The sequence below is a fragment of the Sardina pilchardus genome, chromosome 13 (assembly GCF_963854185.1).
Source record: "Sardina pilchardus chromosome 13, fSarPil1.1, whole genome shotgun sequence".
Taxonomy (NCBI): Eukaryota; Metazoa; Chordata; class Actinopteri; order Clupeiformes; family Clupeidae; genus Sardina; species Sardina pilchardus.
Genome location: NC_085006.1, coordinates 27611937 through 27630155, shown reverse-complemented (window position 1 = coordinate 27630155; position 18219 = coordinate 27611937). Strand labels below are relative to the sequence as shown.

Sequence of the window (18219 nt, the reverse complement as noted above, 5' to 3'; positions counted from 1 at the left end):
TGCCAGTAATGTGTTCTTGTGACCCGGTGCGGAATGAGGGCTGCACTGACACGGAATACTGTACAGTCTCCTGATGCCTGATAGAAACCTGAGCTTTCACCACCGGGAGGGTGGGGCGCTTGAATTCCTGCAAGTGCGTCCCTCTACCCAGACGAACACTTAGTCGGACCCGAACGGACTGCCATCTCTCTCTCTCTCTCTCTCTCTCTCTCTCTCTTGCGCGCTCTCCACCCAGTAAATTCGCATATGTGTCAAGAGGGGAAACCTATCATGGAAAGAATTTTTAAAGTGCCATTCCTGTGCACCCAAGAACACTGTTGGTATCAGTCAGCGATATGAGGAGTTACGTCATTCGTCTTCACGTGCTGCTAGCCAATCATAAGAAACTCACCACAATTTAAACAAACATTACAAACATTGCACAGTGCAAGAAATGGACCCCACCTAGATTTCACCCCCTTAATATTTAATTAGGCCCGTCCGTATTTTGTTTTCTTCCCTCGTGTGTTTACTCAGTATATCCAGACATGGCAGAACAGATGTCAAGGTGAGAAACTAGAAGTGTCTGGGTGAACAGGATCTCACTGGTATTTAAGACTTCAGCCATCTGGATAAATCATACAGGGTCCTTAAAGTAATAAGTGTGAACAGGAGGGGTTTGGATCTGATTATACAGATCTGATGATTTTTTACAGCAGGACGTCAGGTGTGAGGGAATCTACCCCATTGACATGATCAAAGTACCGGTGCTTTTTTTAAAAAAAGTTTTTTTTGTTTTGTTTTTTTGTTACGTCTGCTTTTGACTGTCATTCAGAGTATTTTTACGCTTCAGCATTTACTCCAGGGGTGTTTAAGTGCACTGTATGTATCAGTGATGTGAACTGTTGTGACTGATTTTATAATTCTGCCTTTCCGGGATAAGAATATCTTTATTTCCTAAATTACACTCTCATCCAGGTGACTAATGAATATGCAAAACTGTGTTTTTTTTCCAGACTCTGACAGAGAATTGGACGAGAGTCATGCTTTTTCACAGACCAGGGAACCAGCTGTAAGTATAGCCTACACAAGCCTGACCTTTCCAGTGACAGTCATGAAAGCAGTCAAAACACAGTTGTCCATGATGCTCTAAGTAGGATATCTGCCAATACCCCCTAGTTAAAGTCACACTGATAGCCCCTGAATTTCTGCTTTGCCTGCTTAAGTTACAATGGCAGAAAACAATGATGTACAGTAGGCAAAATCTTCCACAGCACCATGTTTCATCTTACATTGTGTATGTTTTTGGAGCTGCCATACCATACAACTTTCAGTTCCTGAAAACTGACAATCTTTCCAATTCCTTAAATCATACTTGTACTACTCTCACATTTCCCTGCGTGCATGCAACATCTCTCATTGTATTTTGTTTTTTATTTGCCCTTCATTTTAAAACCATGACCCTTTAAATGCTGTGTGTTTTATGTATATTTAGCAATCATTGTAATATCCTTAACAATAATTGTGAGAACTGAACATGGAAGTACATCAATGGGATTGATGTACTGATGGTGTAGGAGGCAAATTTACTGCATTCTTTACATTAGTAATCATATGCATGTGACAAATAAACATCCTTGTATCCTTGTAGTATGCTATGCACCTAAACCAAAGCCTGTGACTTTCTTGTTTGATAATGTGTTGTTGCAACATAAACCTAAACCAAACCCTTACCTGTCTGCACAGGTAAAAGACAAAAGGCGGTCTCCCCCCTCCGACAGGCCTCCGACGGTCACACACATCAGTCCTCACCACAGTCTTTCAGCTGAGGAGCAGGAGAGCCCGGAGAGAGTTGTGAGTCTCACAACACATACTACAACACTAGTCACTCACACAGACAGACATATACAAACATACAGTACAACACACACACACACACACACACACACACACACACTATTAGATTAGAAGAGTTAGCTTATAGCTAGCCGTTATAGGAAAACTGGTCTAACCCACTTCCAGTGAAATACGCTAAGCTAGATTTCACCCTGCAGCTCAGGCTGGAAACCTGCACATTTATCTCTCCTGCTTCCTTTACACATTGTCTGGAACCAATCACAAACTGGCTTATCTACCAGATGCATCCGAACCATTGGTCTAACTGGTTGAAGGACTATCCAAGCGTACAGAGTTGTTTAAACTATGCCCACTAATCACACCTCTCGTGCAGTAGAAATACAGTGCAGACTCCTCAGACTCCTCAGACTAATGTTCGATCTCAAGATTGAACATTAGGATTTTGAAATCCCACCCTGAAGCTGCTAACCATCATTTTGTCACCTGAGTTTCAGGTCCAGAAAGAGAAACTCCATGCAGAGCTGAAACAGGTGTTGAGTCTGAAAAGAAGCCAGCTGAGAGAGACGTCACACTCCACCCAAACAGAGATGGACAGCCCACCACCACAGAAAAGCACCGCAGAGGTAAGCTATTCAAAATCATCTTTACCCAGACACTTTGAGGGATATCTTGCATCCCAATCAAAGGTGGTACTTGATGGTGGTGGTTGATGGAAAATTAACTGGTGATTTTAACGTCAGATGTGTCATGTGTCTATGAACACACACAGGAGGAGGAGCCGACCTCTGAGCTGGTTGAGGTTGTCATGGAAACGGAAGCTGAAGCAGGAGCAAGTGGATACAGTGTGATAGGCGGTGGAGAGAGAGGAATCTTCATCAAGGAAGTCCTCAGAGACTCCCCGGCAGCTAAACATTTGAGCCTCCAGCAGGGTAAATACAAAGTTAGTGTGTCTGATCAGCTGTATCAAGAATAAGACAAAAACATTAAGGGCATAATTGGCAAAGTGAAAAAAGATTCAATTTAATGACATAAAAAAGTTCTAGTTTCAGATCCAGTCTCTATTAAACATGACATGATGAAAAGGAACAACAGTAAAGCAAATAAATTCAAATATACAGAAATCAACAACCTCAAAGAGACATACTATTTTAAATAAGTTTTCAATACTCTTCTTTCCTGCAGGTGATCAACTGCTCAGTGCTAGAGTGTACTTCGATAACGTGAGATATGAAGATGCACTGAAGATTTTGCAGTGTGCAGAACCTTATAAAGTCTCTTTCTTCCTGAAGCGGACCATACCTCACAATGAAGTCACTGTGCATCCAGGTGCAGTCAGCGTTGATCTCAAAGGACCCAAAGCCAAAATGCAGAGAATGGTACACTGAAGTGCATTTTTTAAATTTTGTATTGCTCACCTGACATCAATAAATACAAGAGGTTGACTAGAAAATTTGTGTATATGTTATTTTTTTACAGAGTGTCAAAAGCGTCAAACCCTTCAAGGCAAAGAAAAAAAGGGGAGGACGTTTTGGATTAAAACGGCTGAAGGAGAACAAACAGGCCAGAGCTGAGACCGATGAGGAAATGGAGGGATCTCCAGGGAGGAGGGAGGGGACTCCTGTCGATGTGGAATTTGTGTTCCCCAAGTTCAAGCTGAAGAAAGGTGGCAAGGCCGCGGCAGAGGGAACGGGGAGAGCCGAGGGGGCGACGTTCATGGGCAGGAAGAGGAGTAAGATAAGGTTTCCTCGGATGAAAGTCAAGGGTGGAGCCAGTGGGGGAGGGCATGTTGGTACTGATGTCGCAACACCACTAGGAGAGGCAGAGTTCACTGGAGATAAGAACAAGGCGAAGGGAGGGAGATATGGTATAACAATCCCTAAAACCAAAAAAGCCAAGGTAGAGCTTTCTTCGTCGCAGGACACTCTGGAATTTAAACTCCCCAAGGGAAAATTCAAAGCATCCTCGGGGTCTGCAGAGGCACATGATGTGGAGATGTCTGTCGGTTTGCCATCTGGAAAGGGAGGAGGTGGTACTAGTGAGTCAGACTCCAGCACTGGAGCCAAGCTGAGAATGCCAAAGCTAAAGCTGCCAAAGGTCAGGCTATCTCGCCACTCTGATGAGATCGACGGAGCAGCCGATATTAAGGGTTCAGACAAAATGAAAGTGAAAATGCCATCGGTTGACATAACATCTCCCAAAGTTGACCTGGGGATTTCCGGTGGGAAAGCTGAGGCTCAAGGAGGCCTAACTGTTACAGGACGCGATGGAGAAGCAAAGACACTACTGTCAGGCATAAAGCTGCCGACTCTTGATTTCTCTGTCCCACAACCAGCTAAGGGATCTGTGGATTTGCATGGTAAAAAATCAGATTTGAAAGGTCCTGATATCAAATGTACAAAAATACACATGCCTGATGTAGATATATCCCTGCCATCATTGGCAGTTGATTCAGGCGAACGAAAAGGTGATGAAATTGATGGAACATTTTTGTCAGGAACTAAAATAAAAGCTCCACAACTGGACATATCCATTCCGAAGCTACCTGAGGGTACTGGAAAGGTAAACCTCCCTGATATGGACATTTCTCTTCCGAAGATGCCACAAGTAGACATTTCACTCCCAAAAGGGAGAGTTCAAGGTGATGGTGGTAATTCCGACATTGAATCAAGTGCTAAAGGAAAAATAAAAATGCCTACAATAGACTTTACTCTTCCTACTTTCACAACTGATGTGGAAGGCCCTGATGTAAAAGGAGGAAAATTTAACATGCCATCAATAGATATTTCGCTTCCAAAAGGAAAAAATGAAGGAGCTGTTGATGTGGATGCCAAAACAAAAGGGGGCAAATTCAAGATGCCCACATTTGATGTTTCCCTACCAAAACTGAGTGGTCCCGAAGGTCAAATCGATATTGAAGGCCCTGATGTCAAGGGTGGAAAATTCAACATGCCATCAATAGATATTTCACTTCCCAAAGGAAAATTTGAAGGAGACATTGATGTGGATGCCAAAGCAAAGGGTGGCAAATTCAAGATGCCCACATTTGATGTTTCCCTACCCAAATTCAAAGGTCCAGAAATTGATATTGAAGGCCCTGACGTCAAAGGTGGAAAACTAAACATGCCGTCAATAGATATTTCTCTTCCAAAAAAGAAATCTCCAGAGGGTGGAATTGAATTTCAGGGACCTGAAATGAAAAGTGGCAAAATTAGCATGCCGACAATAGACATATCTCATCCAAAGGGGAGTATTGAAGGTGATGTTGATATGGAGGGGAAAATAAAAGGGGGTAAGTTCAAGATGCCCACATTTGATGTGTCCCTTCCTAAATTACAATCTCCTGAAGGACAAATTGATATTGAAGGCCCTGAAGTCAAAGGTGGGAAGTTTCAAATGCCATCAATAGATATCTCACTTCCAAAAGGTAGTGCAAGTGGAGATGTTGATCTGGATGTGGATGGCAAGGCAAAAGGTGGAAAATTCAAAATGCCACAATTTGATGTTTCCCTTCCAAAAATTAAATCAACAGGGGGTGATATTGAAGTTGAAGGACCTGAACTCAAGGGTGGGAAGTTTAACATGCCATCAGTTGACATATCTCTTCCAAAGGGGAGTATTGAGGGTGATATTAATGGCAAGGCAAAGGGCGGAAAATTCAAGATGCCTACTTTTGATGTTTCCCTCCCAAAACTGAAAACTCCAGAGGGACAAATCGATGTTGAAGGCCCTGAATTCAAAGGGGGGGAATTTAACATGCCATCAATAGATATCTCACTTCCAAAAGGAAATGTTGAAGGAGAAATAGATGTCAAAGCAAAAGGGGGGAAATTTAATGTGCCATCACTTGATGTTTCTTTTCCAAAATTAAAGTCTCCAGAAGGAGACATTGATGTAGATGGCCCTGAAATCAAAGGTGGAAAGTTTAATATGCCATCCATTGATATTTCTCTCCCAAAAGGAAATATTGAAGGAGATGTGGATGTCAAAGGAAAAGGAGGCAAATTCAAGATGCCCACATTTGATGTTTCACTTCCAACACTGAAATCTCCAGAGGGTGGAATTGATGTTGAGCACCCAGAACTCAAGGGTGGGAAGTTCAACATGCCATCACTTGATATTACACTTCCCAAAGGTTATGTGAAAACAGATGTTGATGTGGATGCTGACGGAAAAGGAGTCAAAATTAAAAGGCCAAATTTTGACGTTTCCCTTCCGAAATTCAAATCTTCTGAAGGAAGAGTTGATATAGAAGGCCCTGAAGTAAAGGGTGCAAAGATCAACGTCCCATCAATAGATATCTCGCTTCCAAAGGCAAAGGTTGAGGGTGATGCAAATGTTGATGGCAAATTGAAGATGCCCACATTTGATGTTTCACTACCAAAACTGAAATCACCAGAGAGTGGAATTGATATTGAGGTACCTGAAGGTAAAGGTAGCAAAATTAGCATGCCATCTGTAGACATAACTCTCCCAAAAGGAGGTCTTGAAGTTGGTGCTAAGACAAAAGGAGGAAAATTCAAGATGCCAAAAATCGGTATCTCACTGCCAAAAATGAAAAAAGCAAACAAAGCAATAAATATTGAAAAGACAGAAATGAAGGGAGGGACTATCAATCTACCAAATGTTGACATTTCTTTACCCAAAGGCAAGATTGAGGGAGATGCTAACCTGGACGGCAAAAAAACAGAAGGCAAATTCAAGGTGCCCACATTTGATGTTTCCCTTCCCAACCTTAAAGGCCCAGGAGGTCAAATTGATATTGAAGGCCCTGAATTCAAAGGTAATCCATCAATAGATATTTCACTTCCAAAAGGAAATGTTGAAGGAGATATTGATTTGGATGCCAAAGCAAAAGGAGGCAAATTCAAGATGCCCACATTTGATGTTTCCCTTCCAAAACTGAAAGGTCCTGAAGGTCAAATTGATATTGAAGTACCTGATGTCAAGGGTGGAAAATTCAACATGCCATCAATAGATATTTCACTTCCCAAAGGAAATGTTGAAGGAGATATTGATGTAGACGGCAAAGTGAAAGGAGGAAAATTCAAAATGCCCACATTTGATGTTTCCCTTCCAAACGTTAAAGGCCCAGCAATCGATATTGAAGGACCTGGTGTCAAGAGTGGGAAATTCAACATGCCATCAATAGATATCTCACTTCCCAAAGGAAATGTCGAAGGAGACATTGATTTTGATGGCAAAGCAAAAGGAGGCAAATTCAAGATGCCCACATTTGATGTCTCACTTCCTAAATTTAAAGGTCCAGAAGGTCAAATTGATATTGAAGGCCCTGATGTCAAGGGTGGAAAATTCAACATGCCATCAATAGATATCTCACTTCCCAAAGGCAATGTTGAAGGAGATATTGATGTGGATGCCAAAGCAAAAGGAGGAAAATTCAAGATGCCCACATTTGATGTTTCTCTACCCAATTTCAAAGGTCCAGAGATTGATATTGAAGGTCCTGGTGTCAAAGGTGGAAAACTAAACATGCCATCAATAGATATTTCACTCCCAAAAGGGAAAATGGAAGGAGATGTTGATGTGGATGCCAAAGCAAAAGGAGGAAAATTCAAGATGCCCACATTTGACGTTTCCCTGCCCAAATTTAAAGGTCCAGAAGGTGAAATTGATATTGAATGCCCTGATGTCAAAGGTGGAAAATTCAACATGCCATCAATAGACATTTCACTTCCCAAAGGAAATGTTGAAGGAGATATTGATTTGGATGCCAAAGCAAAAGGAGGAAAATTCAAGATGCCCACATTTGATGTTTCCCTACCCAAATTTAAAGGTCCAGAAATTGATATTGAAGGCCCTGACGTCAAAGGTGGAAAACTAAACATGCTGTCAATAGATATTTCACTTCCAAAAGGAAAAATGGAAGGAGACGTTGATCTGGATGCCAAAGCAAAAGGAGGAAAATTCAAGATGCCCACATTTGATGTTTCCCTACCCAAATTTAAAGGTCCACAAGGTGATATTGATATTGAAGGCCCTGATGTCAAAGGTGGAAAATTCAACATGCCATCAATAGATATCTCTCTTCCAAAGGGGAAAATGGAAGGCGATGTTGATGTGGATGCTAAAACAAAAGGAGGAAAATTCAAGATGCCGACATTTGATGTTTCCCTTCCCACATTTAAAGGTCCAGAAATCGATATTGAAGGCCCTGACATCAAAGGTGGAAAAGTAAACATGCCATCAATAGATATTTCACTTCCAAAAGGGAAAATGGAAGGAGATGTTGATGTGGATGCCAAAGCAAAAGGAGGAAAATTCAAGATGCCCACATTTGATGTTTCCCTACCCAAATTTAAAGGTCCAGAAGGTGAAATTGATATTGAAGGCCCTGATGTCAAAGGTGGAAAATTCAACATGCCATCAATAGACATTTCACTTCCCAAAGGAAAAGTTGAAGGAGATAGTGATGTGGATGCCAAAGCAAAAGGAGGCAAATTCAAGATGCCCACATTTGATGTCTCTCTTCCCAAATTTAAAGGTTCAGAAGGTCAAATTGATATTGAAGGCCCTGATGTTAAAGGTGGAAAATTCAACATGCCATCAATAGATATATCACTTCCCAAAGGAAATGTCGAAGGAGACGTTGATTTGGATGCCAAAGCAAAAGGAGGAAAATTCAAGATGCCCACATTTGATGTTTCCCTACCCAAATTCAAAGGTCCAGAAATTGATATTGAAGGCCCTGACATCAAAGGTGGAAAACTAAACATGCCATCAATAGATATTTCACTTCCAAAAGGGAAAATGGAAGGAGATGTTGATGTGGATGCCAAAGCAAAAGGAGGAAAATTCAAGATGCCCACATTTGATGTTTCCCTACCCAAATTTAAAGGTCCAGAAGGTCAAATTGATATTGAAGGCCCTGATGTTAAAGGTGGACAATTCAACATGCCATCAATAGATATCTCACTTCCCAAAGGAAATGTCGAAGGAGACATTGATTTGGATGGCAAAGCAAAAGGAGGAAAATTCAAGATGCCCACATTTGATGTTTCCCTACCCAAATTCAAAGGTCCAGAAATTGATATTGAAGGCCCTGACGTCAAAGGTGGAAAACTAAACATGCCGTCAATAGATATTTCACTTCCAAAAGGGAAAATGGAAGGAGATGTTGATGTGGATGCCAAAGCAAAAGGAGGAAAATTCAAGATGCCCACATTTGATGTTTCCCTACCCAAATTTAAAAGTCCAGAAGGTGAAATTGATATTGAAGGCCCTGATGTCAAAGGTGGAAAATTCAACATGCCATCAATAGATATTTCACTTCCAAAGGGGAAAATGGAAGGCGATGTTGATGTGGATGCTAAAACAAAAGGAGGAAAATTCAAGATGCCAACATTTGACGTTTCCCTTCCCACATTTAAAGGTCCAGAAATTGATATTGAAGGCCCTGACATCAAAGGTGGAAAAGTAAACATGCCATCAATAGATATCTCTCTTCCAAAACCGAAAATGGAAGGAGATGTTGATGTGGATGCCAAAGCAAAAGGAGGAAAATTCAAGATGCCCACATTTGATGTTTCCCTACCCAAATTTAAAGGTCCAGAAGGTGAAATTGATATTGAAGGCCCTGATGTCAAAGGTGGAAAATTCAACATGCCATCAATAGACATTTCACTTCCCAAAGGAAAAGTTGATGGAGATATTGATGTGGATGCCAAAGCAAAAGGAGGAAAATTCAAGATGCCCACATTTGATGTTTCCCTACCCAAATTCAAAGGTCCAGAAATTGATATTGAAGGCCCTGACGTCAAAGGTGGAAAACTAAACATGCCGTCAATAGATATTTCACTTCCAAAAGGAAAAATGGGAGGAGATGTTGATGTGGATGCCAAAGCAAAAGGAGGAAAATTCAAGATGCCCACATTTGATGTTTCCCTACCCAAATTTAAAAGTCCGGAAGGTGAAATTGATATTGAAGGCCCTGATGTCAAAGGTGGAAAATTCAACATGCCATCAATAGATATTTCACTTCCAAAGGGGAAAATGGAAGGCGATGTTGATGTGGATGCTAAAACAAAAGGTGGAAAATTCAAGATGCCAACATTTGATGTTTCCCTTCCCACATTTAAAGGTCCAGAAATTGATATTGAAGGCCCTGACATCAAAGGTGGAAAACTAAACATGCCATCAATAGATATCTCTCTTCCAAAAGGGAAAATGGAAGGAGATGTTGACATAGACATGAATGCCAAAGGTAAAGGAGGAAAGTTCAAGATGCCCACATTTGATGTCTCCCTTCCACACTTCAAATCACCTGAAGGAAAAATTGAGGTGGAAGGCCCTGAAATCAAAGGTGGAAAGTTAGACATGCCATCAATAGATATATCACTTCCAAAAGGTAGTGTTGAAGGAGATCTTGATGTGGACGCCAAAGGAAAAGGAGGAAAATTCAAAATGCCAACATTTGATGTGTCTCTCCCAAAATTCAAAGGTCCAGATGGTCAAATGGATATTGAAGGCCCTGATGTCAAAGGTGGAAAATTCAACATGCCATCAATAGATATCTCACTTCCCAGAGGAAATGTTGAAGGAGATCTTGATGTGGACGCCAAAGGAAAAGGAGGAACATTCAAAATGCCAACATTTGATGTGTCCCTCCCAAAATTCAAAGGTCCAGATGGTCAAATGGATATTGAAGGCCCTGATGTCAAGGGTGGAAAATTCAACATGCCATCAATAAATATCTCACTTCCCAGAGGAAATGTTGAGGGAGATATTGATTTTGATGGCAATGCAAAAGGAGGCAAATTCAAGATGCCTACATTTGATGTTTCCCTCCCAAAATTTAAAGGTCCAGAGGGTCAAATTGATATTGAAGGCCCTGATGTCAAGGGTGGAAAGTTCAACATGCCGTCAATAGATATTTCACTTCCAAAAGGTAGTGTTCAAGGAGATGTTGGTGCGAATGTAGATGCTGAAGTCAAAGGGGGCAAAATCAAGATGCCAAGTTTTGATGTTTCCCTCCCAAAACCAAAAATTCCTGAAAACAAAATTGATATTGAAGGCCCTGATATCAAGGGTGGGAAAATGAGCATGCCCTCAATACATATTTCACACCCAAAAGGACATTTGAAAGGTGATGTGGATGTAAAAGCAAAAGGTAGCAAATTTAAAATGCCTAAAATTGGCATCTCACTACCGAAAATGAAAAGGCCTGGAAGTGGCATAAACATTGAAGGACCAGAAGTTGAGGGAGGGAAGATTAGCATGCCAACGATTGACATTTCACTTCCTAAAGGCAGTGTAGAGAGAGATGCTGCCATGGAGGGAAAAGTGAAAAGTGGAAAGATCAACATGCCCACATTTGATGTTTCCCTTCCAAAACTCAAATCTCCAGGAGGGAAAATTGATGTAGAGGTCCCTGAACTCAAAGGTGGAAAGTTTAATATGCCATCAATAGATATCTCACTTCCAAAAGCAAGTGCCGAGGGAGATGTTGATTTGGATGGTAGGAAAAAAGGTGGCAAATTCAAGTTGCCCAGTTTTGACGTATCACTCCCTACACTGAAAACTCCAGAGGGTCACGTCAATGTAGAGGGTCCTGAGATCAAAGGTGGGAAGGTTAATATGCCATCAATAGATATCTCTCTTCCAAAAGGCAGAATTGAAGGAGATGCTAATGTAAATGTAGATACTGAAGGAAAAGGTGGAAAATTCAAGTTGCCCTCTTTTGATGTTTCCCTTCCAAAACTGAAAGGTCCAGAGGGTGAAATTGATATTGAAGGCCCTGATGTCAAGGGTGGAAAATTCAACATGCCATCAATAGATATCTCCCTTCCAAAGGGGAAAATGGAAGGAAATGTTGATGGCAAAGCAAAAGCAGGCAAATTCAACATGCCCACATTTGATGTCTCTCTTCCCAAATTTAAAGGTCCAGAAGGTCAAATTGATATTGAAGGCCCTGATGTCAAGGGTGGAAAATTCAACATGCCATCAATAGATATCTCACTTCCCAAAGGACATGTCGAAGGAGACATTGATTTGGACGCCAAAGCAAAAGGAGGCAAATTCAAGATGCCCACATTTGATGTCTCTCTTCCCAAATTTAAAGGTCCAGAAGGTCAAATTGATATTGAAGGCCCTGATGTCAAGGGTGGAAAATTCAACATGCCATCAATAGATATCTCACTTCCCAAAGGAAATGTCGAAGGAGACATTGATTTGGACGCCAAAGCAAAAGGAGGCAAATTCAAGATGCCCACATTTGATGTCTCTCTTCCCAAATTTAAAGGTCCAGAAGGTCAAATTGATATTGAAGGCCCTGATGTCAAGGGTGGAAAATTCAACATGCCATCAATAGATATCTCACTTCCCAAAGGAAATGTCGAAGGAGACATTGATCTGGACGCCAAAGCAAAAGGAGGCAAATTCAAGATGCCCACATTTGATGTCTCTCTTCCCAAATTTAAAGGTCCAGAAGGTCAAATTGATATTGAAGGCCCTGATGTCAAGGGTGGGAAATTCAACATGCCATCAATAGATATTTCACTTCCCAAAGGAAATGTCGATGGAGACATTGATTTGGACGCCAAAGCAAGAGGAGGCAAATTCAAGATGCCCACATTTGATGCCTCTCTTCCCAAATTTAAAGGTCCAGAAGGTCAAATTGATATTGAAGGCCCTGATGTCAAGGGTGGAAAATTCAACTTGCCATCAATAGATATCTCACTTCCCAAAGGAAATGTCGACGGAGACATTGATTTGGACGCCAAAGCAAAAGGAGGCAAATTCAAGGTGCCCACATTTGATGTCTCTCTTCCCAAATTTAAAGGTCCAGAAGGTCAAATTGATATTGAAGGCCCTGATGTCAAGGGTGGAAAATTCAACATGCCATCAATAGATATCTCACTTCCCAAAGGAAAAGTCGAAGGAGACATTGATTTGGACGCCAAAGCAAAAGGAGGCAAATTCAAGATGCCCACATTCGATGTTTCTCTTCCCAAATTTAAAGGTCCTGAAGGTCAAATTGATATTGAAGGCCCTGATGTCAAGGGTGGAAAATTCAACATGCCATCAATAGATATTTCACTTCCAAAAGGAAATGTTGAAGGAGATATTGATCTGGCAGCTGAAGGAAAAGAAGGCAAAATCAGATGCCCCAAATTCAAATATCCTGAAGGTAACATTGATGTTGAATGTCCTGAAGTCAAGGGTGGGAAATTTCACATGCCAACAATTGATATATCATTACCCAGAGGAAAGGCCAAAGGGGACGTAGATCTGGATGTAGACAAGAAAGGTGAAAAACTTAAAATGCCCACATTGGATATATCATTGCCCAAAACACCCTTTACTTCAGGTTCAGCCAGCTTAGAAGGGCCTAGTGTGGACATTGCATTACCCTCTGGAGAAGCTAAGTTAGGTGTGGATTGCTCATCTGAAGGCAATACAAGTAGCACCATCAAGCTTCCAAGTGTGAAATTACCAACAGTTAATATATCTGCACCCAAGGTTGACTTGGACTTTGGTCTTACAAAGTCTAAAGACAATGACAGAGAGGACATTGAACTCCTGAAAGCTGAAGGGGGCAGACCATCCTCGGGTGCCAGTTTTGATGTACCTGATGTTACCCTGAAAATGCCAAAGTTCTCTCTCCCCAAATTTGGTGGAAAATCCAAAAGTGGAGGCATTGAGTTGGAAGGACATGGTTCAACACCAGATTTGGATGTTGAGGGTAGATCTCCATCAGCTGAGGTAGACCACGATATCAAAGCAAAAGGAAAAATCAAAAAGCATAAAATTAAAATGCCATTTTTTGGAATATCTAAGAAGGATGTCGATATCAAGGTCACTGGTCCAGGAGGGAGAAAGGAAAAAGAGGGAGACATTAAAATGCCATCTCTTGAAATATCCTTACCAGCAACAAAAACACCAGAACACGAAGTTCTGCTCCCCAAAACTGAGGTAGATGTGTCTGAGGCTGATATTAGAGGCTATGAGGGTGCATTGAAAATCCCCAAAATGCCCACTATTGACATATCTGTCCCCAAAGTTGATGTGGATGTTGCTCTGCCCAAACTGAAGCAGGATGCATCAGCTGATTCTGGCATGCATGTAAATGTAGGGGGTGAAGGTGGAAAAATGAAGATTCCAAACATCAAAATGCCAACAATAGACATATCTCTCCCAAAAGGAAAGCCTGGTGACATCAAAACACCTGAACTGGAACTTGAGGGAGAGGGTGGAAAATTCAAATTGCCACATGTTCAGATGCCGACTGTTGACATATCACTATCTAAAGGAAAATCTGCGGATGTTAATGTACCCGAGGTTGAAGTTAAAGGAGGTGGTGGTAAATTCAAGATGCCCAAGGTTAAGATGCCAGTGGTTGACATATCACTTCCAAAAGGACACACGGCGAACATTGATGCACCGGAAGTAGAGGTAAAAGGTGAGGGAGGGAAATTCAAGGTGCCAAATATCACCATGCCAACACTTGACATATCTCTCCCAAAGGGTAAATCTGGTCAGATTGAGGCAAATCTGGACATTGAAGGTCAGGGGGGTAAAGTCAAGATGCCAGACATAATGATGCCAAAGGTGGATGTTTCACTTCCAAGAGGAAAATCTGCCGATATTAAAATACCTGAAGTAGAACTGGGGGTAAAGGGTGGACATTTTAAAATGCCAGATGTCAAGATGCCAACAGTTGATGTTTCACTACCATCAGCAAATTTGAAAGGCAGTGGCAAACCAGAATTACACCTCCATGGTGATGGTGGCGCGACCACAGATCCTACACTCAAAATGCCCCAAATCAGTATGTCCTTACCACATGTGAGAACTGGTGATAATGAGACTGGCCGGCTCAGAGGTGAGGGCGAGGGCAAATTCACAATGCCCTCTGTTGAAGTGCCCACTCTCCCCAGAGCTGATCTTGACGTAACTTTGGGGAAGCAAAAACAAGGTGAACCAAGTGGAAAGGTGGATGCTGATGTCAGCAAGGATGGAGAGCACAAAGGCTTGAAAATCAAGATACCAACAATTGACGTAGAAGCTCCCAAAGGGGATCTGGAGCTGAACATTGGATTACGGAAAGGCGAAGGAAAAAAGGATCGCAAAAAAATAGAATTTCCTGACATACATCTAAATCCACTTGTGTCTGAAAGCAAGGTGAAAGGGCCAAAGGTTAAAGGCACAAAGTTCAAAATTGGTATGCCAAAAATGAAAAACACAAATTCGGAAATTGATGTCAAACCAGAGAAGGACAATGAAGGAGTAAGTGGACGATTTAAAGTTAAGAAGACAAAAATGGGCAAAGATTCCGCACCAGAAATCGCTGTAAATGTTCCAACTGAACCAACTATTGCAACAATTGGCTCGGACCATGACATCAATACACCAAATATTCCAGAGATAGATTTTGACATTGGAACCTCATCTGGATATTCCGAGGCAAGCAGCGATAAGGGAGGCAAAGTCAAAGTTCCTAAGTTTGGTGTGGCTTTACCTTCCATTTCCTCACACAAGGGGGGCAAAATCGGTGGGAAAATGGCAGATGTCAAAGGTTTTTCTGTGTCAGACCCAGAGATCGATTATGAGGGTCCTAAAATGCCAAAAGTGACAAAAGCAGTGTTTGTTTTAGTGAATCCTCAGTCTGACAATTCTAATGTATCAGGTGAAGAAGGGGTACATGTTAAAGATAACCTAAATAAGATGCCCAAGATTAAAGTAAAAGCAGGTTTAGGAAAGTCTGGCATTAAGGGTAGGGGAGGGGCGGAATGTGGCGAAGAGGAGGTGGAGGTAGATGGGAAGTCAAAAACTGGCAAACTGAAAATGCCCAAGGTTGTGCTGTCTCCAGGAAAGAGTGGCTCATTTGACGTGACTTCCAAAACATCTGACTCAGGGAGGGATGAGGTGGCAGGCCTAAACGGTGAAAAAGACAGCTCGAAATTTGTCAAGCTGAAGATGCCAAAACTTGAGTTCACGTCACCTTATTCGAAAAACGAGGAAGAGCACCTTGAGATGAGCACAAAGTTGGACATGAAAGAATCTGACAAAGAAGGCAAGGGAGCAAAAGCGAAATCAGGAAAAATTGCATTTCCAGGCTTCAAAAAGAAAATTGAGAAAGAAGAAGTAGAGACTGAGTCCACTTTGGTGTCTTCCACAGCCAGGACAGAAATGCTAGCAGAGAGAGAAAGCTCGGAGTCTCCTTCTCCCCAGGGGTTTGTCTCAGTTCGGCAAATGCAACACGAATCATCCACAGGATACAGCACAGAACAAGTGTACGAAACAGAGGGCTCGACTTGGTATGAGGTCCCTAGAGTAACCTTAAGTCCTCACTCTGCTGGGCTGCTTCAGATGACACCTGAGGGATCCCCATGTGGTAGTAGATCCTCTCCTCTGCTCTCTAGTGCTGAGGCATCAGGTGACTTTCACATTCAGATGCCACGACTACAGATGACCTCACAGGAAAGTGGGCATAAGGAAGAGTACATTGTCACAACAACAACGACAACCAGAGAGATGTCACATGACAGGAGGGCCTCACCTCATCATTTTGGTGGAGATGCCTTGGGTGGTTTTCAACTCCAGATGCCTCAAATGCAGTTCACTGCACAGGGTAGGTTAAAGGAGGAGCTCATCGTCACAACAACTAAGGAGGAAAAAGTTACAGTGGTGACCTCAAGGTCAAAGTCGCCAAAACCAACACTGGCAGAGCCGACAGGGGAGTCATCAACTGAGAAGGGCCGTAGTTCACAAATACCTCGGGATTTCTGAGGCACAAAGTGATATGTGGGAAATTGTCAGTGTTTTTTTTATTAATATGTTTTGTATTAGTACAGTTGTATTTGTTTATTTTCTATTTTGATCAATGTCATTTGTATTTTTTTGTTTAAATCAGAATATAAAATATATGGTAAATATCATCTTACACACAAATGTACACATTCATCCATTCATACATAATTCACCCATTTGTGTTCTTTTTTTCCCCCAAGAGAGTAGCCCAAAATTAAATAATGTAATTTATGTGAAATGCATTTTTGTTCTGTGTCTGATTGCATTAGTGGCATGGAATGTAATCAATCAAACCCATTCACAAGTATAATATTTTTGTAGATAAAAAAATATATAAATGGGTGGATTGCAAAGGCTTCTTAGCACAATGATTAATTTAACATTTTTTGATATTTTAAAAGCTGTGTGCTCATGTGCCTTTCCTTGGTGCCTTAATTATATGGAATATAACGTTTTGCTTTTATTTACTGTATTACTCTAACTTTATATATGCTATATCAGCATCTGAATTGATATTGATTCAATTCAGACAATTGGTTAAATTTGTACGAACCCATTGTACAGATGAGGCCTTAAAAAATCAAGACAATGTGCAGAACTCTTAAATTGTTCATATTTTCGTATTGTAAAAATATTCTGTCAGGGTTTGTCATTTGGGAAAAGTCTATTTAAACATGCACATTTCTTTCATCGGAATGATCATCACCTTTGACAATCGTATTTCAACTGTCCTCAGAGGAAATGCTTTAATCTTTGTTACATTAATAGGAGAGATGTGGAAATATTATTTCTGTTTTATGGTGAATTTATTAACCTGGTTTTACCCCTGTGTTGGGAATGAGTATTACATAATATTGTATCAGGTTATCCAGATTTAACCTTATTTATATGTATAGAACACTTTCTACAAGTGTGCACAGTAGCATGACTTTTGAAAAAGTTCTTAGTTTATATGCCTCTTTGAATTCAGGTTATATAGTAAGTTATTGTTCATATGGAATTTGAGCGAAAGTTGTAATTTACAAGAAAATTAATAAAATATATTGCTATTGACTCTGATCTTGATTCGTCATGTAATTGCTATGCTTCTTTATTTTTCTTGTGAGGATGAAACAGGTTGGGTCTGGTTTGGCCTTAGAGCCTATAATAGCACACCAGTCATGCATTCCAGGATAAGCAAACATTTAAGTGCAGTAATTACATTACATTACATTAAAGTGATTAATTTGCTATGTGTCTTTGCAAGATAACACAATTACATGACATACGTTACATGGAAAAATGTGTAATGTCTCGCCTGTAACCCAAACAGCATTCACTTTCTTTTCACTTAAGTGTTTGTGTCTCGTTATCAGTCAGCAATGGTGTGTGATGAACAAGTCTACAGTGACACGCTGGCGCCCTCTAAAGCATAGGGTGATTAGTCCGTTTGACCTCCAAATAAAAGCAACAGCCATTTGAGTTAACATTAACCATATAGATATAAAGGAATTACTGTTTTAACAACGTTTTGGTTAAGTTAGCTTTACACACTATAATGTTTCCCTTGTTGAAAATGAATAGATGCCCTCTGATATAGGCTACTGATTAGGTTACCTATCTAAAGCTCTGTGA

At 41.0% G+C, this 18219-nt stretch overlaps 1 protein-coding gene across 3 annotated transcripts in view; it reads left to right on the top strand.

The window, feature by feature from the left end:
* prx (periaxin) overlaps window positions 1-17664 on the top strand; it is a 29924-nt gene extending 12260 nt beyond the window's left edge. For 2 of the 3 annotated variants that reach the window (XM_062553021.1, XM_062553022.1), the window contains exons 2-7: window positions 996-1051; window positions 1726-1833; window positions 2331-2459; window positions 2606-2765; window positions 3019-3212; window positions 3313-17664. In XM_062553021.1, coding sequence (XP_062409005.1) covers window positions 996-1051; window positions 1726-1833; window positions 2331-2459; window positions 2606-2765; window positions 3019-3212; window positions 3313-16584 — 13919 coding nt within the window. In that variant the 3' untranslated portion in view covers window positions 16585-17664. Of the gene's footprint in view, window positions 1-995; window positions 1052-1725; window positions 1834-2330; window positions 2460-2605; window positions 2766-3018; window positions 3287-3312 lie in introns of those variants that run through there. The other variant, XM_062553023.1, reaches the window with a different exon arrangement.
* Window positions 17665-18219: the final 555 nt, after the last annotated feature.